At 38.6% G+C, this 27,993-nt stretch overlaps 1 protein-coding gene across 4 annotated transcripts in view; it reads left to right on the top strand.

The window, feature by feature from the left end:
- Positions 1-27,993, top strand: part of PARD3B (par-3 family cell polarity regulator beta) — a gene marked incomplete at its 3' end in the record, with an annotated part of 1,052,967 nt that overhangs the window by 546,149 nt on the left and 478,825 nt on the right. For all 4 annotated transcript variants that reach the window (XM_079710158.1, XM_079710159.1, XM_079710156.1 and 1 more), the window contains exons 7-10: positions 3,139-3,264; positions 5,415-5,773; positions 8,131-8,270; positions 9,385-9,513. In XM_079710158.1, the coding sequence (XP_079566284.1) occupies positions 3,139-3,264; positions 5,415-5,773; positions 8,131-8,270; positions 9,385-9,513 (754 nt within the window). The remainder of the gene's footprint in view (positions 1-3,138; positions 3,265-5,414; positions 5,774-8,130; positions 8,271-9,384; positions 9,514-27,993) is intronic.

Here is a 27,993-nt window from a genome sequence, read left to right as displayed (position 1 = left end):
CACCCCGAGTACAACACACTGGCTGCTGTACTAAATAAGGCCTCAATGGTTTCATTGGGGTGCAGAATGCTGCTTGTACGGAGGACCATTGGTTCGCACAATAAAAACAAAAATGCAAGAAAAAACAATACAAAACAAGAGTCCCTGAAAGTAAAAAGCAACTTAATTTCATTCTTTTTTTCGAAAAAAAAAAAATATAGTTTTATTTTAGAATTAAAGCATAAAATCTAATTATCAGTAAATAAAGATAGCATAATATACCTGTTTCATAGTAAAGACAGCTGAATATGAGGCAGAAGAAGGAAGGAATGAGTGATATATAATGTGAGCAGAGGAGATGTTTAGGTAAAACCTCTAAGCTGGTGAGCAGCCTAGGCAGTGTGATACAGTGGGAAAAAAGGAGGAGGCCAGCAGGGCGTAGGTTTGTGCCTAAGTGATCATTAGAAGAGCAAGAAGCAATTGTTACCCCTCTTATTCTGCGGGGCTGTGGGTTTCGGCCTCCTTTATCACTGCTTCTTAATGCAAATTAACTGGTTCATCTCGGCCTATAACTCATCGATGGCATTAATTTTTAAATCCTGAGAGCCTTGTTCCCAAATGAGATAGCTATCCACAGCTCGCCCATTTGGGGCAAAGAGAATAAAGAAGGACTCTTTTCTGAGCCTTCTCATACTGGTCTGGATGAAATCAAACTGGAAGGAATCCATCCCTTCCATAGAATAAGGAAGGCAGGAGTGGTTTGTTGCCAGGGAACAAACTAATAAAATCAGTTAGTTTTACATTTTACCAAAATTACCTCTGACATATGGGTTTTACAGTTGGGCTTATTCTGTCAATAAATTTTTCATGGAAAGTTAGGTTATTTAGTTGAGTGAGGTTCACATAGCATACTCCAGCTGTAATATGCCAGCTAAATTGCAACCCAGTGGCCTGAAAGAATTAATTCATCTCCCAAAATGTGAAATTAAATCCTAGGGAGTAACATTACATGACTGATGATGTACTGAATTAAATTAAAGGAGGACTTGAATGCTTGTTAAAAAAATATCGCTTACATAAACTAGTTTATAACCACATGTGAGCCTCCTAATGGGTCGTGTTATTGTGAATCCACCATAACAAAAATCCAAAATGTGAACTATTAGAGAGTTGTTCAGTTTAGGAGAGAAACAGTATTTTATTCTTTCCTTTTTTTTTTTTTTTGACATGTCAAATAGTTCAATTTTTAATATTATGTTATGAGATTAAGGTGGGATTAGTACTTTAAATATATTAATTTAAATCTCAGATCCTTTATCAAATAGTAGCTTTGGCCCTTATTCTCTTCCACCCAGAAGATGATTAATTTACTAACCTACTAGAAGTAGGAAATGAAGCATCACTGCACACTTGACCTGTGACCCTGAGCTTTCCCCACAATAGGTGACGTGACTATTAGCTCTGCTCTCTCCTGTGTCAGCGTACTGTGTTCATTTAACTTATTTAAAGTAGAGATCTAAATAACCCTGCATGTGCTCTCCTCCGGCTGTCTTGAGATGACATGAGCTCATCAGATGAACTGAGGCCCTGGAGGCTGAGGTCCCACTTTGTGGCAGCTCCAAACAGGAAGATGGTTTTCTCTTCCACTTTCATTAGAGACTTCCCTTTTTTATAGCAGACCCTATTATGCACACATAAAATGTGTTCATGTTTTATTTAGATTTGAGTCTTAATGCAAAGGGACTACGTAATAGCACCTAAGGCCCCTATATGAAAGAGAGTGACAAAGTAGGAAAACAAGAGGATGAGGGAAGAGGAGGTGGTGGTTTCTCCACATCTAGCAGACTCCTCTTGGAGGACGTGTCTGTTTTATCCTGAGACACCTGGGACCCTGACATGCTGCAATGAACAGGGAAATCCCTCACATGAGAAATGGCTAAAGTATACACAAGTTTGATTTCTTTGAGTTTTCAGTTCAAATACTACCAATATGTAATAGGTACGTGCGAGTACATACACACACAATTGAATTCTTTTTATTGCTGTAGCTTTCTTTCTCCTTTTCTTTTTCTCCAACCCCATCCCCTCCTGACTCTAAGCCACAGCCCCGAAGCACCAGGAGGTTCAGGGGATCCTCTCTGAATCCAGACTCTTCCTGGTTGAAATTTCAGACAACTCTTCCCAAAGCCCTAATTTCATCCGGTCACCATCTCGCTCAAAAGCAGTGAGTGGCATGAGTATTACTCCAGCCTCATCAGATACCTCCATCAGCTGGTGTTCAAGGCCCCTTCATGTGGCACTGGCCTCCATATCCAGTGTGAGCTCCCACCCTGCTCCCCTTACACACACCTGTTCGTTCCTGCCTCTGTGTGTATTCTCTCTCTCCTCCTGTCCAAATCCCACTCATTCTTCTGATCCAGTTTACATCCCATTTTCTTCCCAAATCCTTCTATGAAGACTCTAGGCTTATAGCTCCAGTTTTTTCGTTTCTCCTGTACTCCAAGCCTGTGCTGAGCCATTGTCCTGGTCCTACAGCCCTGTCTCATATTCCTCCTTCAGAAGTGCATAGAGAACACTCAACACACACTTGATTCAGTGGCACTAACAAATGGGACCGAACTTCCTTCTAAACGGAGTAATATGATCTCTGCTAAACATTTACTACTTCAAATGCGTGCTATTGGAAGAGGTAGGAAGACTGCAAAAAAACTACTGTGAATACCTAATCCTCTCCCATTATCAAACATCGAGCTGCCCCCTGGGCACCAACTCAAACTTACTTATTACAGTCAGCCCTTCTGTGAAGCCCTCTCGAAGCCATGAGTCCTCTGTGTCCTCAACTCTACTGAGCAACACTAGCCTTTTTTAAGTTAACTACAAGCATGAGGAATGGGATTGTAGGTCATTGTGCTCTGGGCTGGTGTTTATGTATATGTGTCTTGAAGGGCCTCTTCTCTTTAGTGAGTCATGTGTGCAAGTGTGTTTTTTTGGGGTTTTTTTGTTTGTTTGTTTACTAAGGATTTAAATAACAGTTGCCTGAATATAAAGCATACTTTCTTTCATAAATAGAAACCAATATTTATTTCTGAACAGTTACAAATGGAGAAACAACTCGCAGGTTATTCAGTCATTCTCTTTCAACCTAACTGTTGCATTTAGGATTCTAGGGCTCTTCATCCGTGGCATTGAAGAAAACAGCAGGTCCAAGCAGGAAGGACTGTTTCACGAAAATGAATGTATTGTAAAAATCAACAGCGTGGACCTCGTAGACAAAACCTTTGCTCAGTAAGCATTTTTTTTCATTGTTTTATTTACTTTATTGATTCCTCGAATGCTTATAATCATTACTGAGCTCATTATGATCAAAAATGTAGGTAGAACTTCTGGTAAGTTCCCTTTGACCCCAGAACATCCATTTTCAAATACGTCCTGTGTTTTAGCATACCCAGAGGTGGGCTGCAAATGTCCCTGACAGCCCTGAGAAGGGCAAACTGCAGAATAGAGCAAACCTTCTGCCTGGCTGTCTTTCTGGGGCATCGATAGATGAGTTTGTTTTTCTTGGGATACAGGTCAGTTAGACTGGTATTTAAGAACTCTTCACAGACTATTAGTTCAGCTTATTAATTAACTTACTTGGTGTCAGTAGTCTTCCTTAAACTAAATATCTGTGAGAGATGACTGTGAAGACTCACTGAATAATAGAAACAAATGGAAAAAAAAGTTAAAATACTCTCCCTCAAGAAATTATTTCTCTGCATGTGAAAATGTTACAGGAATAGGTCTTTGTACCTAAGAATTAGAGTATGCAACAGTCTGCATATGCTTTTTTATATGTATATTGGCATTACAGTGGAACAAGGGAATAATCATGAATATTCTTTAGTAATGATCACCAACCTCTCTTGTTTCAACCAAAACAACTCATAATATATCTTCTCTGTGACCATTAGTTGCCAATATTGTGTTGGGTGGAGGGGCAGTGCTGTAGCTGCTTAAGTGTGGAAGAAAATGAAGCCTGAAGAGTGTATTTCTAAAAATAATGAATAATAGGTAAAATTATAATTATTATCAATAATGATATTATTTTTATATATCACTATGCTTGTTACCAGGGCTTAATAGGAATGCAAGGCAGACATTATTCTCCCTATATTATAGAGGTAGAAATCAAGGGTTATAAAAATTCAATGTGGAGTAGAAATTGACTCCTAGTCAAGGAGCTGACCAGAGGAGTTGGGCTGTCTATATGAAGTCTTCTCCCTCCTCCCCTAACATTGTAAGCTCTTCGTGAATAAAGTGAGGGGGAGCTCAGATAGCAGTTGGAATTATGATGAATTATTATTTGGTGTGGCTGCTAATAACAGAGACCTGAAACAAAGGTAGCTTAAACAAAATTTACCTTTTCTAAGGACAAATAAGTGTGGAGATGGCAGTCCAGAGTTGGAACAGAGGGTCCACCATCATCAGTGAGTCAGGCATCCTCCATCTTTCTGCTTTGCCATCCTTCTTATGTGGATGCTAGCTTTAAGCTGTCTCATGGTCACAAGATGGCTGCTGGAGTTCCCTCCATCACTTCTGAGTTTTAAGAAATAGGAAAGAGAAACAGTAGAACAAAAAAGTTTCTGCCTCCCAGATGAGCCAGATTTTCTCTAACCTTTCATTTCATTGGCAAGAAAGCTGGGAAAGAGAGTTGTTTTACCTAGTCGTAAGGTATAAGGAGACATAAGGAAGAAGGAAAGAAAAAGTAGTAGGAAATTTGAGGAAAAGCACAAAGCGCTAAGACAAAAAAGTAAAAACATTAGGGACTCTATAATAGAATAACAGGGAGGCATTTTGGATTGCCAGTCCACTGTGATATTTGATACAGCCAACGTACCTACCAAACGTCTTCGTGAAGAAACGTTTGTGTCAGAATTGGGCTTCTGCAACACAACCCACATTAGGAAAGACCTGTACTTTAGATTAAAGTCTTAAAAGGAAACCAAATGATAATCTGATGGAGACTATGAAAGATGTTTGTTCCATTTAAAATTAGAGCTTGCTTTTATATTTACTTCAGTAAATACTTCTGGGTAGAATTTCAGATTTAGAAATGCTTAAAAGCTGTGGGTCATTGGACAAGTTACTTAAGCTCTCTGAGCCTCCACTTCTTCACTTTGCAAAATGAGAGCTAATTATACTTACTTAACATGGTTGTTAAAAAGGTTAAATGAGAGAATCGTGCATGTTGATAATGCACATGTAGCCCAGTGTGGGGGCACCTAATGGGCAGGCCATACATGGTAACTAGCATTTAGTTAGCAAAGTCATATTGGTAGTAATAGTGATAGTATCTCCTGTGCTTATGCTCCTGGGATGCTCCTATAGCCGTGAGGCTGGGTGCTTTGGATGGCATGCTAGGAAGTGGTATCATTATATGTTCACTGTCTTTCAAGGGCTCAGGACGTCTTCCGTCAGGCAATGAAATCTCCAAGTGTGCTGCTTCATGTGCTTCCACCTCAAAACCGGGAACAGTATGAAAAATCAGTCACTGGACCTCTTAACATTTTTGGTAACAATGATGGCGTTTTGAGAACAAAGGTGCCACCTCCTGTCCATGGAAAATCAGGAATAAAGACAGTAAATCTCACAGGAACAAGCAGTCCTGAAGAAGATGCATTAACTTCCCTGCAGCAAAGCAAGAGCCCCCGAGTACCAAGACTAGGTAGAAAGCCATCCTCTCCCTCTCTCTCCCCGCTTATGGGGTTTGGCAGCAAGAAAAATGCAAAGAAAATTAAGATTGACCTAAAGAAAGGTAATTATTAAATTATGCTTAATAGCATTCTATTATTGTAACATGTAAAATTGGTTAAGAGAAATGCATTAAGGCTAATTTTGTTAATTCTCCCTTCATTTAATTGAGTCAAAGAATAGATTTAAGTGTATACTGCAGTAACTTAAATTTCTTAAAATCGTAGTACTTTCTTATTCTTTTTTCTGGAGAGTGTAAATTATTTGAAGCAAGAAAATTATAAAGACCTGCTGTGAAATAGAAAGAACCATTACAAACTTGGTAGGAACAGAGTGTTATTGTATCACAACTTAATACTAAATAGGCACTGAAATTCAGTTGTCTGTTTTAAGCAAGATTAGTGATTTTTGAAGCATCCTTTAGTCCAAGTCTGAAAAGGCAATATATTGTTTCTGGTTCTCTAAGATAGCTTTATACCAGCAAAAATTTTTCCTCAGCAAATATGTAGTAATTATTAATTTCACTAATTCAACAATGCAAATAATTTTTCAAGTATTCTTAATTTCAAAAGTATGTATAACCTTTTTTCTTCATCTTTTTCAACTTTTTCATCCATTTGAAGCCCAGAACAATAAGACTAGATCATGTGTGTTCATAGATATTTACGCAATATTATACATACACACATACACATTCATGTATTTCTGTGCTTTTGTTTGTTTTGTAACTTCTCCTGATAATCCCTTCCCCCACTGCAACCTTCTGCAACCCACTGTGATTTTCAAGAGTCCATTCAAAAGAAACCAAGATTTTATGGATTCTTGTCTGAATTAATAGGAAATGTAATGATCACAAGGTAGTTTTAGAATACTTATTCACATATATCTAAAGCAAATTACATGTACCTTTAATTGGGCTATAGAGATTATTCTGAAAAACCCTCTGGTCAAAATTTTTCTCCTATAAGAATTCTATACTGGGAAGAAAATGTATTGATAGGAGGCACAGTTAGGCTTTTTATGTAAATACATCACTTGTGCTTTTCATACAAATTGTGCAGCTATGTATAAGACATGGGGTTGAGTGCTTTGAGAATAGATAAATCAGACACAGAACATGACCTTAAAAATCCATCAGAAAGCCTTGAATACAAAAATAAAGAATATTACATCCCACAGCTGTGTTTTGGGAAGATTAATCTGACAGAAAAAGATATACTAAAGAAGAGAGCATAAAACAAGGGATCAGTAAAGGGTGCACGGTGTCTGTCTGAATATAATATGTATGCCTAAATTGCTGACTGGATGTAGGCAGGAAGAGAGAGGAATTACTGTTATTGCTGAGGTTTTCAGCCAGGGTGGCTTGTGCAATGGAGATACCATTACAAGAAATTAGAATTTTAAGTAGAAAGGGCAAGGATCTGGGTTGGAGAAGGAAGTTCATAGTGAAGTTTAAAATGCTTGTGGAAGAATGTGCATGGTAATATGCTGGAGACTGACACCAGAGAGATTAGAGACAAACAAAGTGATGTCAGTGTCATCTGCAGGGAGATGGTAGCTGGAGCCAGGAGCATGCCAGGCAAGTCTAGAGGACAGATTGTTCCAGATGCTTGGGGAACATCTATGTTTACGTGGGAGAACGATGGGTAAGAGAAAGAGTGACAGACATGTTGTGATCAGAGAGGCAGGAAAATAATCAAAAGCTAAAAACATGAATACCAAGGGGTGAGTTAATTTCAAGAAAATGGTTGGTGAGAAGTGTCAAAGCTAGAAAAGGGGAAAGATCAGAATAGGAAAAATGACTGGATACAGTCATGGGTAGGTAGTTGGTGATGGAAGATTGAAGAAGCAGTAGGATTGACGTAAGGATTCTTTAGGGTAGAGAAATCTAAGCATGCCTTCACATAGAGTGAAAAAAGACATAAACTCAAAGAGAGAAACTGGAGATGCAAGAGAGCGGGACAGGAGTAACAGGAACGAGTGATGGGACAATGGGATGCAGTACACAAGGAATGGAGACTCAGGGGGAGGGGGAACCACAGGCTGGCTAGTTGATTGAAAGCCTGGCATGTCAGATGGCCTCTTGCTTCTCAGGAAAGTATGAAGTCAGGTTATGGTTTACTGAGAAATCAGTCTCCCAGGTATATAGATAACATGTGGTGTTTCTTCTAGGACCTTAGTAAACGGAAGTGTTATATATCTACACTGGCCCTAAATTCACTGTGATACAATCATGGCCTGTAAGGAACTGTAATCTGTATTTAAACCCAGAAAAACTGAAGCATATTTAAAATATTTACTGGAATGTCAATATTTCACTTATTCTGCATTAGTCTAAATTAGGTGGATTTAACTATAAAATTGAATATAATATTACTCCTGCTGAAGGTGACCATGCGTTTTCCTGGTCTTATACGCTAGGACCTGAAGGACTTGGTTTCACTGTGGTTACCAGAGATTCTTCCATACATGGTCCTGGTCCCATTTTTGTAAAAAACATTTTACCAAAGGGAGCAGCAATAAAAGATGGCCGCCTACAATCAGGGGACAGAATTTTGGAGGTAAGAATTAGAAGGAATACCTTCAATAAAATCTTTCTTGGTGTTTGAAATAAGTATATAAAATGTATTAAATTTTGAATTCAGTATGTTGAAAACTGTACTTATAGACAAGATGAGGACTTTAATTAGAAAACTGGTTACTCAATAGCCTATCTTTGTAAGTCCTCAATAAGGGCAACGATATGGGGCCAAATGATATTGAAAAGTTCTCCTTATCTCCTCTTTCTTACTTCCGCCTCTTAGAGTCCCTGGGGAATTTGGGTCAAATCCACGAGTTCATCATATATTCAATTAGGGCTAAGGATTTCAAAGTTGCACCCAAGCCCTTGTAACAGTTCCCTTCAACTTCTCCAAGAGTGGGCCAGCCTGTCTCGGGTTGGTCTATGCATATAGAGAAGTATTTGGAATACCCAAAGCAAGAGGATTTTTTTTTTTGTCATTTATTTTTGTTTGATAGCATCATCTTCTTGGCTGAATATATATTGTCAATTTACCTTTCAAGAAATCATATTCATTGAAACTGGCTAGTTCCATTGAACTTTCTCATGGCATGGAAGTAGCACTATAGCTTTGTATATAGTTCTAGATCATGATAGAAAATGGGCCAAATGACTAATGTAGCTCCAAATTACAATCTCCAATAATCTCTGGTAACCTGATGACTATAATTTTCTAAACATGGAAAATTGTAGAATTATAACAAAAATACTTATGCCTCAAGAATTTACTGTGTGATAACCGTCCATTTCTCCTATTTGTATTCGGCAGAGAATGGTAACAGCTAAGCATTTGAAATCAGCTTCCTTCCTACTTGAGGAATCATTCTCTGGTATCTGTCAGTTTGATTTGTCCTTGCTAAGAATGTGATGTCTTAGGGAAAACTGCTGATGCCAATTACTGAATGTCTGAGACTGTCCAGCACCACAATAATGATGGTTGGTATATTGCTAGTATCATAAACATAGTTGGTTTGGGCTCATGTATTCAGTTTTCATCTTTCCAGAGCTTCATTGATCATGGGAGCCCATTTGCTGCTTGCTTTCAAAAACCATCTAGGGCAGAAGGGGATGGCAAGTGTTTTAATTGTGACTGCTCATATGGTTGCCTGCATTAGGTAAATGGCAGAGATGTCACTGGACGAACTCAGGAAGAGCTCGTGGCCATGCTGAGGAGCACCAAGCAGGGAGAGACTGCATCACTGGTCATCGCCCGCCAGGAAGGAACTTTTCTGCCCCGAGAGCTGGTAATGTTCAGATCACAGTCTTACTGAATTTTCAATACAGAACATAATACACTCAGTGAATTCATAATAACTGAGAAATGAGTTCTAAGTCATGGGCTTCATTTGTAAAAAAAAAAAAATTTTTTTTAATTTAAAAAGTGAATCACACTGACAGTGTTTTGCCCCCATTTGGGGTATCACTGTTTTAGTGGTGATGCTGTGATGATGCAGTGAGGTAGGTAAATGCAAACAGTGCTTCAAGTGTACAAATTCAAACACCCTTCAAGGAGGCAATTTAACAATATTTGATAAAATAAAATGCACATTGAGTATGTGCTATGGGCTAGGCCCTGTGCAAAACACAACCAGCAGAAATGTTCATGGCCGTACTTTAGTGCAATTAGCAGTCTAAAGAGAAATTAAATATAACCAAGTATTTAAAATGGTGATGAAGATTATGAAAGCAAACTGCGGAGTGCTACAGTAATATATAACAAGGGAATTTAACCTAGTCTTGAAGGCTGGGAAAGGCATCTCAAGAAAGAGAATTTCAAGTCTTATTAAAAATGTGTACCCTTAAAAAAAAAAAAAAAGAAAAGTGTACCCTTTGACCTAGTAACTATACTTTTAGCAATTTGTCCTAAACTGATCATCAAAGATGTGGAAAAAATTCTTCTATATTGATTTTTTTTCTCCAGTCCTATTTATTATAGTGATATATTGGGCATGGTACAACAAGAAGGTACTGGTTAAATAAATAACTGGATCGCTTTCCAATGAAATATAGTAAGTACTTAAAATGGTCTCTGTGAGGAATTAATAATAATATGAGAAATGTTCATAGTATATTATTAAGTAAAAAGTTGGGTATAAAATGACATATGCAGTACGACAAATTACATTAAAAATCTTTTTTAAAAAGCTGGAAGGAGATGCACTCAGATTGTTGGGATTATGAGAGATTTTTATTTTCTCTCTTTTTTTTTTTTTTTTACAATGAACACATAGTATATTATTGAAATGTTTAAGGAGGCTTTAGAAACTTCAAAGGACTTTTATGGCTAATAATAAAGTAGAATAGATGTGGTCAAAGGACTTCTAATTACCCTTTGTTTTTTATTTCCTTTGAATCTATATAAGAAATGACAAAGGCACATATGGGTAATATGATAGGTTCCCCGAGTTAGATCATCAGAATAGTGGGTGTTGAGAAAATTGAGTATAGTTAACTTGAAAAAAAAAGTTTAGTACTGATAATTGCTATCACATATATAAAGAGTTATTGTATGGATTGGAAAGTAAATTTTAGTCTGTTTCTTCAGATAGTTTATATCCATTAATTTACTTACACATTAATCCAACAAACAAGTTACTGAGCATGCGCTGTGCGCTAACTTGGAGGTTCTGGGGATACAAAAATAATTAAGACTAATTTCCTGCCCTATGTGAGCCTGTTCCAAAACAAATAGTTGGAGGTGATAATGTTACAAGCACTTTCTAACTGTTGGAGCTGTCCAAGAAGGAAACAGGTTATTTAGCATACTGAAACAGAACCTGCCTCACCATCTGTCAAAGATGCTCCAGAAACAATTCTCCTGTTGGTAAGGTGATAAGACCAGATAACCTCTAAGATACCTACTCTGGGTCTAATATTCTGTTACATGTGTTTATATCCACATTTGAATATACAGCCTTCCTGAACCTCCTCTCTTATATATTAAGCCTCCTTAGTACTGGTCAAAGGAACCCCTTCCTTCCATGTTTCTGTACCATGGAGTTTCCTTTTGATCCTTCGTTATCTTTCCCATCATCTTATCCCTGTTTCCTCTTGTCCTCTTTTATGTTTTGAGAAGATCCATGGTAAAATAGGGAAGGGGAGATGCACTCCCCACTTTCCGCTACTGGACTCCTCCACACTCAGTGCTTTGGAAGGCAGAATCTTGAGTTACGGCCTCATCTCCTCACTGAAGCTCCCGACTCTTCCTAAAGAGAAATGCTGTCAAAACTCGAAGTCTAGATTTTTTTTCTCTAAATTCAGATGGATTCTTTCCCTCAATCTTTTCTTTATCCAAAGACATTGGTCTTTCTCTACAAGGGTCAAAGTGAAAAGAAACAACACAAAAGGGGGCAGCATGGATATATAGCAGGAAGCCCTTACACTTCTTATCTAATTCGTTGGTTGCTGGTGATAAAAGTGGTTAGAAAACCTCAGTAGGACTATGTACTTGTTTCAGGGATAGGATAACTAGGAAAGAAATTTTGATTGTGTATTCTTTTGAACTGTGGTCCTGGGAGGAGTAAAATCCTGCATATAGAGAGAAATATTCCAGGCAGCCCCTAGGCATGCAGAGGAATCCAATAGCAGAGCTCCAGCTAGGAACTCAGACACTCACAAGTCCCTCGTTCCCCATCTAACAGTTACTTATACCCCTTTTCCATATGTCCTCTAGAATTCCCAACTGCACATCTAATTCCTTCTTCCTATAAGCTCTCCCAGCCCCCTTTGCCCCCACCAACTCCCACCCCTGCCCCCAGTAAGGGGGAAAGGGATGCTGATCTTATTCCAGTTTGAAACTCTGAAAGCATTTCTAGTCAAAGACAATTACATCTAGAAGTTAGCAAATGGCATAATAGAATTCTTGGACTAAAGGGAGCTGAAAGAATCTGTGAGCCCAGCTCTACTTTTGTAGCTGAGAAAACAGAGAGGCTCAGGGTGGTTGAGTAACCTGTCCATGGGCCCACAGTCAGCAGGAACTAGATGCCTAGGTTTCTTAGCATTTACTATTGTCTCTGAAGCTCAACTTCTATCCTTACTACCTACTGCGTGATCCAGAGCAGATCACAAAATCATTCTGAGGCTCAGTCCTCATCTGTATCATTAGATTTCTGTGACAATTAAAAGAGAGAATGCATGCAAAGCTCTAAGTGTTGCTTCTGGTCAGTTGTAAGTACTAAATATGTTAGCTATACTTGTTTCTTCTAGTACATTACCACTTCTGTAGTATTGTAAACACAATACTGTATAGGTATTATGGGGTAAATAGATTTATGCAGGCTTACCTGGGATTAACCACTATTTTGAACATTGATTGTTTTCTTTTTCATTATTTTAATATGTATTCTGGTATCCAAAATACAGAATTACAGACAAAATTTGTGTAACCAACCAAATTTACAAGCCAGGCAGCCTGTATATATTATTTCACTCTCATTTAATATAATTTAGTGAAATTGGATTTCTATCCCAGAAAGTGATATCATAGGCCAAGCCCACCAGGGAGTATATTAAATTAATTGTGCAACTATGAGATTATAAGTGAAAATAAGTTCTTTGTTCTCATCATTTTCTGTGTTATACAAAATTTGGAGGGCATGTGGTTAGTATCCATTCTCTTAGAATTCTCTGGCAAATAGTCTCTTTAAAAAATATTTGACTTCTAACTATCCAAATATGTGGAATATTCTTTGTAACCACAGCAAAGCAAGGGCCTTTGAGGCTAACAAGCACTGAAGTAATGTGGACCCAGAATCTTTGTTTTGGAGAAATGTGGAATAATATTATTTTTCCAGCCCAAATACCTGTCTTGAATGCTAAATAGCAGGAACTCTACAGGAAGTTTATAAAGAGGTCATATTTGGCATTCATGGGGCTATTTCAGTGGGAAATACTCAGAGTGTGGCACTGGACTATTTGAAAGCACAGAATAAAGAAGAGTGTGCGACGTGATACATCTTTGTATTTTTCTTTCCAAAAATTGAAGGTGGTATCATGTCGGTCTCTTCTCCCTTATTGTGATTGATGCGCACACTTGACTTGCCACTGAAAATCCGGCAGGATGAAGGAAGGACAGCACTTCCTGCTTTTGTCTTGTTCTATCTCCTTTGAAGAAAACAAACTGTTTATTGGTTTCCTGTTCTGAGAAACTGTCCTCTCCCTTTTGTTAAGCTGCGCTGTTTCGTGAGCTCTGTACCCTCTTAACAGCACTGCTCTGCCTATTTTCTGACAGTTAAATCTTCCTTACTTCCTTGTTATCATTAGCTTCCTGTGAAGTCTTAACCCTCACAGCCAAGGGAGCATGTGGTCAGCAGTTCCACAGGAAGGCCCAATATAGGATGGTCTCTCGAATGTGACCCTCTGCCATTCCAAAGGCCTCAGCATCCATTTCCTGGTAATTTCTCCTGACTTGCCACATAAGAGAACTGTGCTGAATGCTTGTATTTGCTGGTCCATGTCTTCCTTCCTGAGCAATTGGTTAGTATCACAAGTACAGCAGCACGTTTAGCCAACTTTCTTTCCATCTGTGGCAGTCTGGGTTGAAAATCAAATGAAAGGAATTTATATAATAACATCATTACTATTTAGCTCTTTCTAGTATTTTTACCAAAAGAACTGTGCTTCAAAGGTAATCTTTCCAGAATCCCAGTCCAGAAGATCCTTTGATGTTCTCATCCCCTTACTGGGTGAGAGTTTATTAAAGAGGTGTTCACATAAGGAACATTTTTGCAAAAGGGACTTTGAGATTAGTGTTGGTAATAGAATCAGAAGGTGAAACTGCTGTATCTGCGCCTGCCCTTGAAACAAAAACGATGCTACTTATTCGGTGGTTTGGTCTGTTCTGTGAGAGACATGGTCTGCATGTTCTTTTCCATCCCCGATACCTATAATTCTTTTTGTCCTGTGCAAAGTGTCAGATAAAGCTCTCTTTCCATTCAGAAAAGATTCTGAAAAACTAAAGGTTTTCTATGTATTTCATGCCTATATTTTTAAGGACTTCAGAGAAAGCAGCACTTTATTATTTGCCACGTATGTGCATGTATGTGTACATGTATGTGGCTGTCTTCTTTTGTTTACGGGGGGAAAAGAAGTATTCTGCCATTTCATTGTTAACCTGTTTAACGTTTCATGTTCTGACCTGCTGCCTTATTTTTAACTTATCCTGAAAATCACAGCAACCCCTGGTGGGTAAAACAAGCTGGGAAAATTTCAAATGTATTTATAATTTTTGCCTGCTATTAAGCACTGGCCTCTGCAAGGGGCAATAACTATATTTCAGGCAAGCAAGGTGCTCCTGCCTGGAATGATTGAGATCCCAAAGTTAGCCATGTTTGTCATGCTGATCTGACCTTCCCTCAGGAACATCACTTTTGCTGAGAAAAAACTGATGCATGCATATGTGGAGGCTCCCTTAATAGTTGCTGAGATGGGTGTATTCCAGCACTACCGTTTCACCAGTCCCGGTAACTACCTTAGCAAATGACACATGGCCCCAACCCCTTCACAGTTTACTCTATCTTCTTCCTAAGTGAAAAATTCACACCTCAAATGTCAAATGACTTAGCGTTGTGAATCATGGAAGAATTTTACTTTGAAAACTTAGATGAACCTCATTTAACTGATATTTTGTTCTCTTTGGCTATTTGATTCAAAATGATTCCATGCTTAATTAACCAAGGTACTTAAGGAGGAATGAATATTATAGTGGTTATTTGTGGATAAGTAGCAGAAATTGAAGTATGGTTTCAGAATGATTTTTCCTACCTAAACCAGAGTGAAGTTATGTTTTGGAATTTAAATAATTATGCAAAAACCAAAATTCATTGCTATATTTTATAGATTCTCCAAGTAACTCAGTTCTATGACTTTAGATGGAGTCCTTGCTAAGATATAATCTCCATTTCTGCCTCTTTCTACAGTAATTTCGGTTTCCTTCTTACTGCATTTCTGTTCAACCAGTAGTCAAGGCTCTGCAACATGACCTCCAGCATCAACAAAATGTGTCCCTGTCCTCAAGAAGCTTCTAGCCCATAAAGAAAAAAAGAGTGATGAGTTGATCAAATTACACAAATAAAGTGTTATGGGAATTCAAAGTTGGGGACCAAAAAACCTTTAAGAAGCTAATGGTATTTGAGAGCAATCTTGATGATTGAGTAGGATTTCAAAATGCAGAGCTACGGGGGGAAGGAAATAGCATCTTCAGATACTCAGAGACTGGAAAATACAAAATACATCAAGGAGATAGTAAGTAGCCCATCCTGGTAGATTACTGAGCAAGGAGCTATCATGAGTGGTATTGTTTGTAAGGGGTGAAAAGGTATTAGGATACCTGCTAGGATCTGTTGCAGTTCACTAGACTGTAATGACGGGGAGCTTAAGAGCTGGGTTTAGTCAGACCTGGGTTGAATCCTGGCTCTCCTACTGATTGGCTGAATGGCCACGATTACTTCCCTCTGCCCCCACTCCTCATCACAAACATGGGGATCAGAGTTTCGTCTACCTAAGAGACTGTTTGTTAGCATTAAATGAGATGCATGTATAGGGCACATAGAATGGGATTCAGCAAATGTAAGTTGTTATCGTTATTACTCATCTAAATGAGAGAGATTAAGTGCACAGTTAGGGCTTCCCACTCACTGGGAACGGAGAGGGGTATGGAAATAGAAAACTTTGGCTTTGGCATCTGATAGATGTTAGGGTAATGGAATGAGATATATCAAATCTACCCAAGTTTTGAGTTTGGATTTCTGGAGATAGAAGATACATAGGCAGGTTTGGAGAAGAAAACAATTATTTTTGGCCTAGAATTGTGTTCCTTTCATGGATCCCAAGCTGGTCTATGGCCCAGTGATCATCAGCCTTTTTGCCTTCTCCCTGCTCTCTAGCCATTCCAAACTTTTTTTTTCACTTGTTTAAAATGTTACCAGTGCCCTCTCTTTGTCAATCAATTGCTGTGAGACTTCCCTCTGCTTAGGACACCCCCGCCCTTCCCTCTCACTGTACAACTCCTTAAAACATTTACTTACAGAGCATCCTTGAACCCCCAAGTTTGGGTTATGGAGCCCCACTTAGTTTTCCATTTATATTCAAAACTTACCATGCTTCTGAGTCACCTTAAAGACTGTAGACAAATAGCAATTCAGAGTCCAGGTTTGGGAGTCTCATGGGCTGAATGTGAATCCCTGCTTCACAACCTTACTCAACCTCTCTGCCTCAGTTTCTTCACTTGTCAAATAAGGATGATGATAGCACCTACCTTGTAGGGTTGTTGTGAGAATTAGTTGAGCATAGATGCTAACACGTGGTAGGTGTCGAATAGTATTGACTCCTGTTATTTCCCATGCCTGGTGCACACTGTGTGCTCAGTAAATATTTGTTGACTGAATAAGTGAAAGCTATGCATTATTAAAGTAGACAATATAGAAAGCTGGAAAAGGTATTGCTAAAACAGCTATTACCCCTGTTCTATATCTAATCTGTATTGAATGCATTATCCATCCTGCTACAATCATTTTAGAACAAAAAATATGCAGAGATTTCCTTAGATATCAGGGCACTAGCAACTTCTAATTACACACAAGACAATGAGGGTAGGGATAGTTAGTGTTAAATGTAAAGATGTAGACATAGAGAATGGACTTGAGGACACAGGGTGGGAGGGGGAAGCTGGGGCGAAGTGAGAGTAGCATCGACATATGTACACTACCAAATGTAAACTAGATAGCTAGTGGGAAGCAGCTGCACAGCACTGGGAGATCAGCTCGGTGCTTTGTGACCACGTAGAGGGGTGGGATAGGGAGGGTGGGAGGGAGACGCAAGAGGGAAGGGATATGGAGATATATGTATGCATATGGCTGATTCACTTTGTTGTACCACAGAAACTAACACAGTATTGTGAAGCAGTTATACTCCAATAAAGATCTATTAAAAATTTTTTAAATAAATGTAAATGACAGTTTAGGTAGTTTAAATTATCATGAAGACATTTGCATGGTCTAGTTGTACAGTTTATTTATAAAGGCATATAAAAACAATAAGTATCAGTACTTTTTATTTTAAAACATTAGAGGTATTTTTGAAGTATTAAAAGTATTTTAAATTACTTTTAAAACGTTTCAGTCTTGGCTACAATAACGTGTTAGAACACTGGTCCTCAAAACATGGTCTCAGACCAGCGGTATAGCATCACCTGGGAACTTGTTAAACATGCAAATTCTCAGGCTCCCTCCAGAACTAAGAAATCAGAAACTCTAGGGGTGGAGCTCAAATATGTATTTTAACAAGCACTCCAGGTAGTTCTGATGCTCCCTCAAATTTGAGAACCACTGGAATAGTGGTCTAGTTATAGAGTGTAATAAGGCCTATAGGATAACTTACTGCCTGTAGCTGACTAGCTTCAATAATCACATTTTCAACTTTATCTTTCTGTTCTTCAAACAGTTTCTTGCTCTGTGAAAAGTATTCAGTGAGGGCTTCCCTGGTGGTGCAGTGGTTGAGAGTCTGCCTGCCGTTGCAAGGGACACAGGTTCGTGCCCCGGTCAGGGAAGATCCCCCATGCCCCAGAGCGGCTTGGTCCGTGAGCCATGGCCTCTGAGCCTGTGTGTCCGGATCCTGTGCTCCGCAACGGGAGAGGCCACAACAGTACGAGGCCCGCGTACCGCCAAAAAAAAAAAAAAAAAGTATTCAGTGAAAATTTCAAGCCCAATTGAGTTGCGTATCTTTAGCCACGTGCCCCTCATTTTGGCAAAGGTCCAGCACTGAACGCAATCCAGTTACTCAGCTCAATTACACCTGATTCATTTAGGCAAACTCAATTGTACTTGACTTTTTCAGGCCCAACTCGATTGTGCTTCAAAATTTTCACACTCAATTTGATAGTGCTCAAAATGTGTTATGTGCCACCTTGTAACTTGTAGATTTAGACACATACCAAAGGGAGGTACTTTTAGGGAAGCTTAGAAGATTGGGTTATTGGCATTTGTTTGCAGTTACACTTATTTTATCTCCAACATGGTGTGCTGCAGGTAAGGTATCCTCCACCGGCTCCGTGCATAGACCATAATCTACCATCCCCATTCTGCTGTGTTGAATTCAGGTCACAGTTTGTAAAGCTCCTAAGAAAGTAATCCTCGTGTACTGTCACAGAGCCACTATGCTTAGTTGTTCCCATTTATCTCATTTTAAAGGTGGCAAAAAATGAGGCACAGAGATATTGCCCCTTACCAGAATTTATACTGTTTGTCAAAATCAGAAATATTTTTAAAGGAAGACTTCCACCTCACTGAGATAAGCATCATACCTTCTCACTTGTGCTGTGTACTAAAAGACCAGGCCCTTAATCTCTGCCAATTTTTTAAAATGCATTCAAGAACCCACAAGGCTGAGGGATTAATAGTCATCTGCTACTCCCTGGGAAGTACTCATACCTAAAAGAATTTTACTGAGCCCTTGTCAGCAAAATCTAGTCTTGATAAAATAGATGATGATAAATGCTCTGGTTCAGCATTATTAAAACAGATGGTGGAAGTGCTGGCCATTTTGCCTGGTTGTATGGCTTCCAGGTGTCAGAATGAAAATACTTAATGGGTTTTATCACAAGACTGGTTTTGTTGGAGTTTGGGAGGTGGTGCAAGGAGGAGTGTTCTGTGCTGAAAAGAAGCTCTCCTGACATTCAGAGGACTGGGGCCTAATTACATTCTCTTGCAAAGTTAAGGATGAAGAGCCAGGAGATCTGGCCGTACTCTCATGGCACAAGACATATGTCTTATTAGTGGCTACTGTGGCCATGATTAGGCTTCCGGAGGCTAGAAAAAAGAAGAGTTTTCTGAATATCCATGTTTAAACAGCTCAGAGAAAGGAATATTGTGACCAGCCACAGACTATATCCTTCTTATTATCCAGTTAGCAAAATGTTACCAGTAATTCATGCCAGCTGTTGATATGGAACAGCTGGATAAGAAGGTGTTACAAAGCTCAGGGGATGACCTTGATTTGCCTAATTACCCCGATGCCTGTGATCAGTACATTTGTTAAGGTACATTCGCTGTAAGATAAGGAAATGCGTTCATTTTGTAAAGGATATTTAAAGATTAAGGGGAAAAAAAGTACTGCCATAATTGGTTGTGGTCGACTTTTCCAGCTGTTATCAAAGTAAATACCACACATGTGAAACTGCCGCAAGAGTCCATTTCACTTTGAAAGTATACTGAGAGGTTTGAACATGTTGCATCTGCCTGTTTTTCAAGAAAATGTGTGATCTTTATCGTTAAAGAATATCAGCTTAAGACTGTTACTTTTTTTTTTCTTTTTTCCTAAGGGCTGATAAAACAGAGATAGACACTTAAATAACAATCTGTTGCCACTTACCTCTTCCCATGCCCTGTCCCTAAAGATTCTCTGGGCAATGACTTTTAAATATGTTCTCATTATTTTTAATGAGTGTGCGGAACATATGATGCATAATGCACCACTAGATAGGTGCCCTTTTACTGAACTTGTCAGATATAATAAAACATCGAAGGAGTTAAGATGCATTTTTCTTTAAGATATTATAATTATTTAAATTAAGATGCCCAAGTGCAAATCATGTACTATTCAATTCCTGTTGCTGCCTAAAGAAAGCCCCACCCCAGTCTTAGTTCTCTCTTTAAAAAAGAATGTTTTATCACAATGTTAAGAAGACAAAAGAACATATAATATTGTTTTGTCTCTTTAAGTATACCCTTCTTTAAATCTGCCCCAATGGCAGGATATTCAATTATAAACGAGTTCAATTATGTTTCCTGGCCACTTACTACTGAGTTATATGAAGGACTTTTATCACCGAGTCTTTCCGTAATTAATTCTTTGCATTTCTTAGAGGCTTAGGACCTAAGGAAGGATTGTTTAACAGCTTAAAATGTTGTTTCAATTTTCTTATATTTCCTCTTTCTCTTCTTTTCCTGCCTCTCTCCTTTTCTTTCTTGCTCTGACCTATCATCCTGCCTTTCTGGAAGCAAATAACACTTAGTATGGTATCTCTCAACTGCAGAATATTTTTATTTCTATATTACATTAAAATGCCAGGTGGTGACGAAGAGGAAGGTAATAGTATATTATGTTAAACTACATTAAAATGCCAAGTGGTAGATGAAAGTGGTGGTAGAATGGAGAAATATATCATCCCCAAGAACAACAAAGCCTCCCCTTGCTGGTCTTTGTTGCATAAATATTGGTGCCTCTGGCTCCTGGTTTATGGAACTGTCAGCCTTAGCACCCTGCAGGTGTTACAGACTTTCAGCCTGACTCAACAGGGCTCTCTTCTCTCCTTCCTAGCAACTACATCTTTCAACTGTAGACCCTTGACTTCCCACTGGAGGGGAAAAACACACAGAAACAAACAAGCAAAAAACCAGAAAGTGGCAAAACACAAAAACACCCAACCACAACATGTTACCCATGACTTGCTTGCACTCCATCTCCCTGAGATCAAATGCTTCTCATCCATGATACACAGAGAGACTGATGTTCAGGAGAATTGTCTTCTTGGGCCTCCATTTCCCTCTATGTCTGGATCTACATTGATGATAACAGGACCCAATTGTTCAATAAATATTTACTGAACATCTATTTCCAGTTCAGTTGATCAAATACTTATTGTTTATTTATGCTAGGTGTTGTACCAGGCACTGGGTATTCTAAGATGCACTAAATCGTGATCCCTGAACTACTGGAGCTTACAGGCAATGCTAAGCGCCATTAGAGAAACAGGGTAAGAATATGGCATAGTACCTATCATCTGTGGGGAAAGATAGTGGGAGGGAAATAGGTGTAGAAATTTAAGGAAGAAGCTGAGAGATTAATAGTGAACTAGAAGTTTAAAAAGAAAGAAATTAATAAGGGTTTTTAAATCATGAAAAATTTCATTTAGGGGGTAGGACTTTGGTTGGGCCATGAATAAATTCAAAGAAGCAAAGAGGGAAAAACTTCCAGGAATATGGAGAAGCATGAGCCAAAGGCAGGAAGGAAAACTGAGGAAAAGGAAGGAGTAGAGAAACGAAGCATCTTGGTTACAGTGATATTCTTTTTGGCTACTTATGCTATCCCAGCAAAATTTGCAAGTCTATAACAAGGCTGTTTCTAGGGATAGCATAGGAAATCCCTCAAATGTGAATTTAGGATCTATTTGAAGCCCTCTTTTATAAGGTCTTTGTTTATAAGTTCTGTGTTTGGGCTTATTCATGTAGCCTACATTCAACTGGAGCATCTACTGGGCTGGAAAGTCCAAGATGGCATCCCTTACAAGGCTTTCAGTTGGTGCTGGCTGTTGGGTGGGGCACTTTTGTTCTCCTTCATGTGCCTTCTCATCCTCCAGAAAGCAGTACATCTTCCTTACATGACATTCTCAAGACAGCAAAAGCAGAAGATGCAGGTGTTCTTAAGGCCCAGCCTTGCCAGTTGCACAGTGTTACTTCTGCCTCATTCTCTTAGCCAAAGCAAGTTACATGGCCAATCAAGATTCAAAAGAGAGGTGGATAGATTCTACATTTGGACAGAAAGAGCAGTAGTCATGTTTCAAGAAGACATAATTCACTGGGACCAATATTACAGTCTCTCACGTTAGGTTAGGAAAGTTAGTGAGTACACTGTTCTATAGCAGAATGAGTATTGGTCAGGGATGTAAGATTCAGTTACCGGCCCAGGGCTTCCACTGGATGGTTGAGTTTTTAGAAAGGCCATTTAACTTCTTGGGTCTTATCTTTCTGTATTGTATTCACAAAATTTTTATCGAGTTCTTAGTGCAAATAGAGTGCAAGAGATAAAAGTGTCTATAAGCCATTCCCCTTTCCCTACTTTGCTGTTTAGCAACATTTTAACCATGACATTCTAGCTAAACATAAATTGCTGTCTCTATTCTGGATACTTCTCTCCCTAGGTGAGGGATATGCTTTTCCCTTTTTTTCCCATCGCACGACCTGGATGGGGGGCCGGGAGTCAGGGTTGGATAGTGTAGATAGTGATAAACTAATAAATACTAAGATTAAATCATCAGAATAAGAAGTATTTTGATAGTGAAATGGGAGAAGACTTTCCTTATCTATAAAATGAGAAGACTAAACTAAATGGTCTCTTAGATCTCTTCCTACTGGAAATTTCTGTAAATTTCTGTGCATCAGATCTTGGCATGACACGCCATAAAGACAATGCCTGAATTATGAATAATCTGTATATATAAATGGGCAGCAGGAGTCCACCTCAGAGTGTTTGTTCCACAGTTCAGAATGCCTTGGGAGCTTCTGACCCAAAGAATGCCTTCTCCTAAGTAAATGTAGAGCTAACTAATTGCCAACAGATATCTCTCTTCTGGCCACCTTTTCAACCCCCTGCCGTTGTGGTGCTTGTTGCCATAGTAGTTAGTAGACACAGATGGAGCCCTTCTTCTAATACTCTCCTGACACCACCATAGCTATGGGTACCATAAGAGACTTCTCCCATAGCTAGCTCAGAAGAGAATGTGTTCCTTCTTTCCTAAATTGGAAATTTAGGTGTATTTTCCCATAGAACATTCTTAAATATAGCCCATCCAATAGAATGTAAATTCCTATGTACTGTTATGTTTTGAAGATACTGCAGAGTGAACAAACCATGCTGGCTAATTGAAACCTAGGCACAATTTACCAGTATTTCTTTTTAGGAAAATAAAAAATCGAGTCCCAAGAATCAAATTTACAAACCAACTTACAGCATACAACCTGTTTTCTGACTAGAAATTGCCTTGCCTGTACCCACAGTCACAGTTTATTTAAAGCTTATTTCCATTACACATAGAGAAAAGTGAATGAGTTACAAACACTATTCATTAATATTTTGGCCATCCTTAATGGAATAAAAAAAAATCTCTGGGTTCTGGATTCTTCTATTAGAAAAATATGACTGTGTCCACACTAGCACCTTGTTGAAAACTTGGCAGATATTTTCAATGTAATTATTAACGCAAGCCACCTCAGTTCCTCTTGGGTACTAGACAGGTTGTAAATAAATTATATAACTAAATATTAATGTAATTATCAACTTGATAATTTTATGTGCTATGTAGGCATGCAAGAAAGTTAAACAAAGATGAAGGCTGACGTACTTGTTCATGTGTGAGGACCTACATAAGAGTGACTTATTCCCCATATGGTAAGGAGATAGAAGTGCACTAGATCGAGCCTTGTCTTCAGCTGCCTGAGTATGACTGTAAAAATATATATATATGTAATTTTTCATGGTGGTTAAGTTAATAACATGCCACTATAATTTGTGTACTTCTTTGTGTACTTCTTTGTGTACTTTGGGAACCAAATCATATACATCCTAGCTGGAAAGAAAGTAAAGGCAAAATACCTACAAACAAGCTAGAGGCTTATTTGTTTTTAAGCCCAGTCTTTGCAGTCAAATAGTAGTTCAGAGGTTCCTCTTTAACCTGTAGGGTTTCTTCATAAAAAGAATACCGATAGCATGTAAATGTCTTACTTCCTTCACAAACCTTTGAAAATGTAACCCAAAGATTATGTTGTCTCTCACCCTCAGCTCTCAGTAGCTCTCTAGGGAGTGGGCATGTCTTATCAGGCAGGAGCAACCAGGCAAGGGCAGCCAGCACATTGAGAGGCCAGGGCAGTGTAGTTGTCAAGGCCACTGGGCAGGTAGTGAAAGGCCTCTTGCTGTGTTAAACAAATGCGGTTTCCTTCCCGCCTTCTACAGGAGCTAACTTTGTTTTGCACTTCTCTTCTGTTATAAGAACAGCAAGGCCATTCTGCCTGTGTGGAGATGTGCATTAGATTATCATAAACCCACAGATAAAAAGTGCAGTGGTCAATGAGAACAGGCATTCTTGGATGAAATAAAAGGTTTAATTGAAAGTACTGTCCCACGGGAGATAGATGATTGAGCGTGGTATTGTCGACATCAATTACCATAGACCAGAGAGTGAAGAAAATAAAAGGAAGACCATTCTTTTTTTTTTTCCTACGTTCCCAAATCTGTTTCTCTTTAAGAGGAGGTAGGAGATTATCTTAATAGGATACTAAGGGGAAAAAGTGAGCTCTTGTTCATACACAGTGTTCTTAGAACACTTATAAAATTTCCTAGGAAGTTGCAGCTGAACTTACTACTAGTACAGATATTTTTTGTTGGAAGTTAGAGATCTAGACAGAGTACAAAGTGTACTGATGCTGAATAATGGTTAAAATTGATAAATGTCTATTGTGTTGAGTTATATGAGTAAATGATTTGCACTTATAGAAATTTTTGGTTCTTTGATTATGTCTCTCAGCTTGTTTTTTTAGTAGGTTGGGTTTCTGTTCTACAATGTAACAGAAAAGAAAAAAATAAGATGAAGAGGCTTTTGAACATACGGTCCCCATTAAACACTAAACGGCTTGCTTTGTATCACTAAAATATGGCTCCCTTATAAATCATGCATATTTGTCTAGCCATGCCCTACTTTTGATGTGGCTAAAACAATGAGATGGACTCTACATTCATAGAGACAAAGGCTGGGATCAAGGACTGCCTTAACAAGAAAATAATTGGTCAGGTGTCTTTTTTACCAGTCATTAACATATTTGAATTAAGAGTTTGAGCTTTCCTTTAGGTCAAATAGAGTATAAAAATTATTCTGGATTATCTGTGCCTAATGTGCAATACATTTGAAAGGACAAAGACAGGGAGATACCAAATATATTTAGTGTTTTACTTGGTGTTTTACACAATGCTGCCCAATTTAGTTTAAAAAAAACTGTCAAAGCAACTTTTAGTTTATTTGCTTTTCAGTTTTATTTAGAACAAATGAATTCACTCAATAAGTGAATTTAAACTTCGTAGACAATTGTTTAGGAGTGGACATAGACACAGCCTTAGGTTTGAATGTGAAAAAATTGCTTTTTTAGGGTTAATTTGAACAGGGTAATTGCCAAATAGTACCAGCTGTCATAATAAAGGAGAAGTGAGTGACAGGTTTACTCCACCCCATATCAAAACTCAAGAGCAGATATGGTGATCAGAAGAGCCAAAATAAATGTGAGTTCTTAGAAACATTTGCAAGCTATTTTCTTGCAAAGCTCAGCCCTCCATAGGCATCAAAGTACAAACATGTGATTAAGCTTAGCACTATTATAGAAATGAGAAAGTGGGATCGCTGTTGCTGTAGATATCCCAAATGCACTACCTAATACTCCAAAGTTCCATTAGGTGATGGTGGTGACAGTGGTCTACATTACAGAGTATTGGGACTTAACTAGCAGTTTTTAAACTACTTTTAATATTAGTGAAAATGTCGCCCATTTGAGTTGCAACGGAAGAACTAACTGATGCAGCAGTTGTCTGCAATGCTCTTTAATATTTACTGCACACTTATTCTCAGGCGTTCATTGGAATAGGTGCTAGTGACATAAATAGAAGTGCAATGGACCTTATTGCCCTTGAAATCCTTGAAGATTTATATAATAACAAATAACTATAATGTAATATGATTAGTACTATAATTGAATTATGTATAGAGACCCAGGTGAGGGCCCAGCTACAGAGAGCAGGTGACAGTTCAGCTGGGTTTTGATTGATATGTAAGAGTTTTCAGTGGGTGTCAAAGTGGAAGGAGGGGAGAGAATTATTTTTAGGGAGAACCCCACCTAAAAAGTAAGAGAAGCTCTTGATAACATTTAATTAATTAACTTCAGTTCTATCTAACAAACATGTTAGAAAGTTTAGGCCAGAAGTGTTAAAACTATGCTTTTATAGATAAGATGAAAGACATATCTGTCCCCCTTTTTTTTTTTGGCCTTTTAATGCTATTATTTCAAGAAGGGCATTATGGCAGGGAAGCATCAAATAAATAATTTATGAAGTCATCCTCTAACAAATATTTTTATACATATGCATTCTATCAGATGCTAAACTGGATTGAAAGTTGAATTAAACATAATTCCTGCCTTTGGTGAGATCACAGTGCTATAGTGGAATCAAAACAGGCACACCAGCAAATAATTGTAAGAATAGAAAGAAAGGGATGAGAATCATAAGAAAAGGAGAAATGGGGCTTTCCTGGTGGTGCAGTGGTTGAGAGTCCGCCTGCCGATGCAGGGGACGCGGGTTTGGGCCCCAGTCTGGGAAGATCCCACATGCCGCAGAGCAGCTGGGCCCGTGAGCCATGGCCGCTGAGCCTGCGCGTCCGGAGCCTGCGCTCCGCAATGGGAGAGGCCACAACAGTGAGAGGCCCGCGTACCGCAAAAAAAAAAAAAAAAAGAAAAGGAGAAAAACAGAAGAATGGAACTCAGAGGAAGGCAAATTGTTTTCCTACTGATAAAATCAGAGAAGGAAGAGGCAGCTTGCATGCTGAGACACAAAGACTGGGTGTTTGGAAATACTAAGTAAGGAGTCTTTGATTCCCTTATAACTTTGCTGTAAAATTTCCTTTGAGATGAAAATAATTGCTGCACTTTATATATATACACACATATGAAATAAAAATGTTTCCCTATGTGTATGATTTCATTATCATAAAAAATGTAGGTCTGTACCATCAGGAAAATGCTTGACTAAAAAGATTCATTCACTCTTTATGCTTAGATGATTCTTCGTTTTTCATGTATCAGAGTAAAAATGGACCTGTGATGGATTCATTTAAAAAAATTTAATTCCTTAGGAATGAACTAAATTGAGATAGTCCTTGTTTATTCTTTGAAGCATACTTTACTTTGTTGGAAAATGAAGATCCATTATTTCAGGGAAGAAAGAAGTTCTGCTAAGCCTACATCTAGGGAAATATTGATTGGAAGTATGCTGAACTTTTAAACTTCTTGTAATTACAGACTGATTTTACAGGAATTAAGGCCACAGAAATTGCTCCCTTACTTTTGGCCTGCTTTCCTGTATATATAAGAGCAAAGGAGAAAAACATTTGGAAGATGAATACTGAAGAAGAATAATGCAAAGTTAAAGTCAACATTCAGCAGCCCAAGCCAGTTATTAGGACTCTGGGGCCTCTGAAGAGTCCCTCTTAAGAACCTGGCAGATCCAGTGCTGGGTCACCTCAGGCCAAACAACCAACAGGGAGGGAACTAAGCACCCCACCCCCCATCAGCAGACAAGTAGATTAAATTTTTACTAAGCTCTGCCCACCAGAGCAACACCCAACTCTACCCACCACCAGTCCCTCCCATCAGGAAGCTTGCACAAGCCTCTTAGATAGCCTCATCCACCAGAGGGCAGACAGCAGAAGCAAGTGGAACTACAAACCTGCAGCCTGTGAGACATAAACCACAATCACAGAAAGATAGACAAGATGAAAAGGCAGAGAACTATGTACCAAACGAAGGAACAAGATAAAACCCCAGAAAAACAACTAAATGAAGTAGAGATAGGCAACCTTCCAGAAAAAGAATTCAGAATAATGATAGTGAAGATGATCCAGGACTTTGGAAAAAGAATGGAGGCAAAGATCAAGAAGATGTAAGAAATGTTTAACTAAGACCTAGAAGAATTAAAAAGCAAACACCTAGAAGAATTAAAGAACAAACAGAGAGGAACAATACAACAACTGAAATGAAAAATACACTAGAAGGAATCAACAGCAGAATAACTGAGGCAGAAGAACGGATAAGTGACCTGGAACACAGAACGGTGGAATTCACTGCTACAGAACAGAATAAAGAAAAAAGAATGAAAAAAAATGAAGACAGCCTAAGAGACCTCTGGGATAACATTTAACA

This window comes from Hyperoodon ampullatus (assembly GCF_949752795.1).
Source record: "Hyperoodon ampullatus genome assembly, chromosome: 8".
In the NCBI taxonomy this organism is placed as follows: Eukaryota; Metazoa; Chordata; class Mammalia; order Artiodactyla; family Ziphiidae; genus Hyperoodon; species Hyperoodon ampullatus.
The sequence above is the reverse complement of the archived record's forward strand: the minus strand, read 5'-3'. Positions and strand labels throughout refer to the sequence as shown.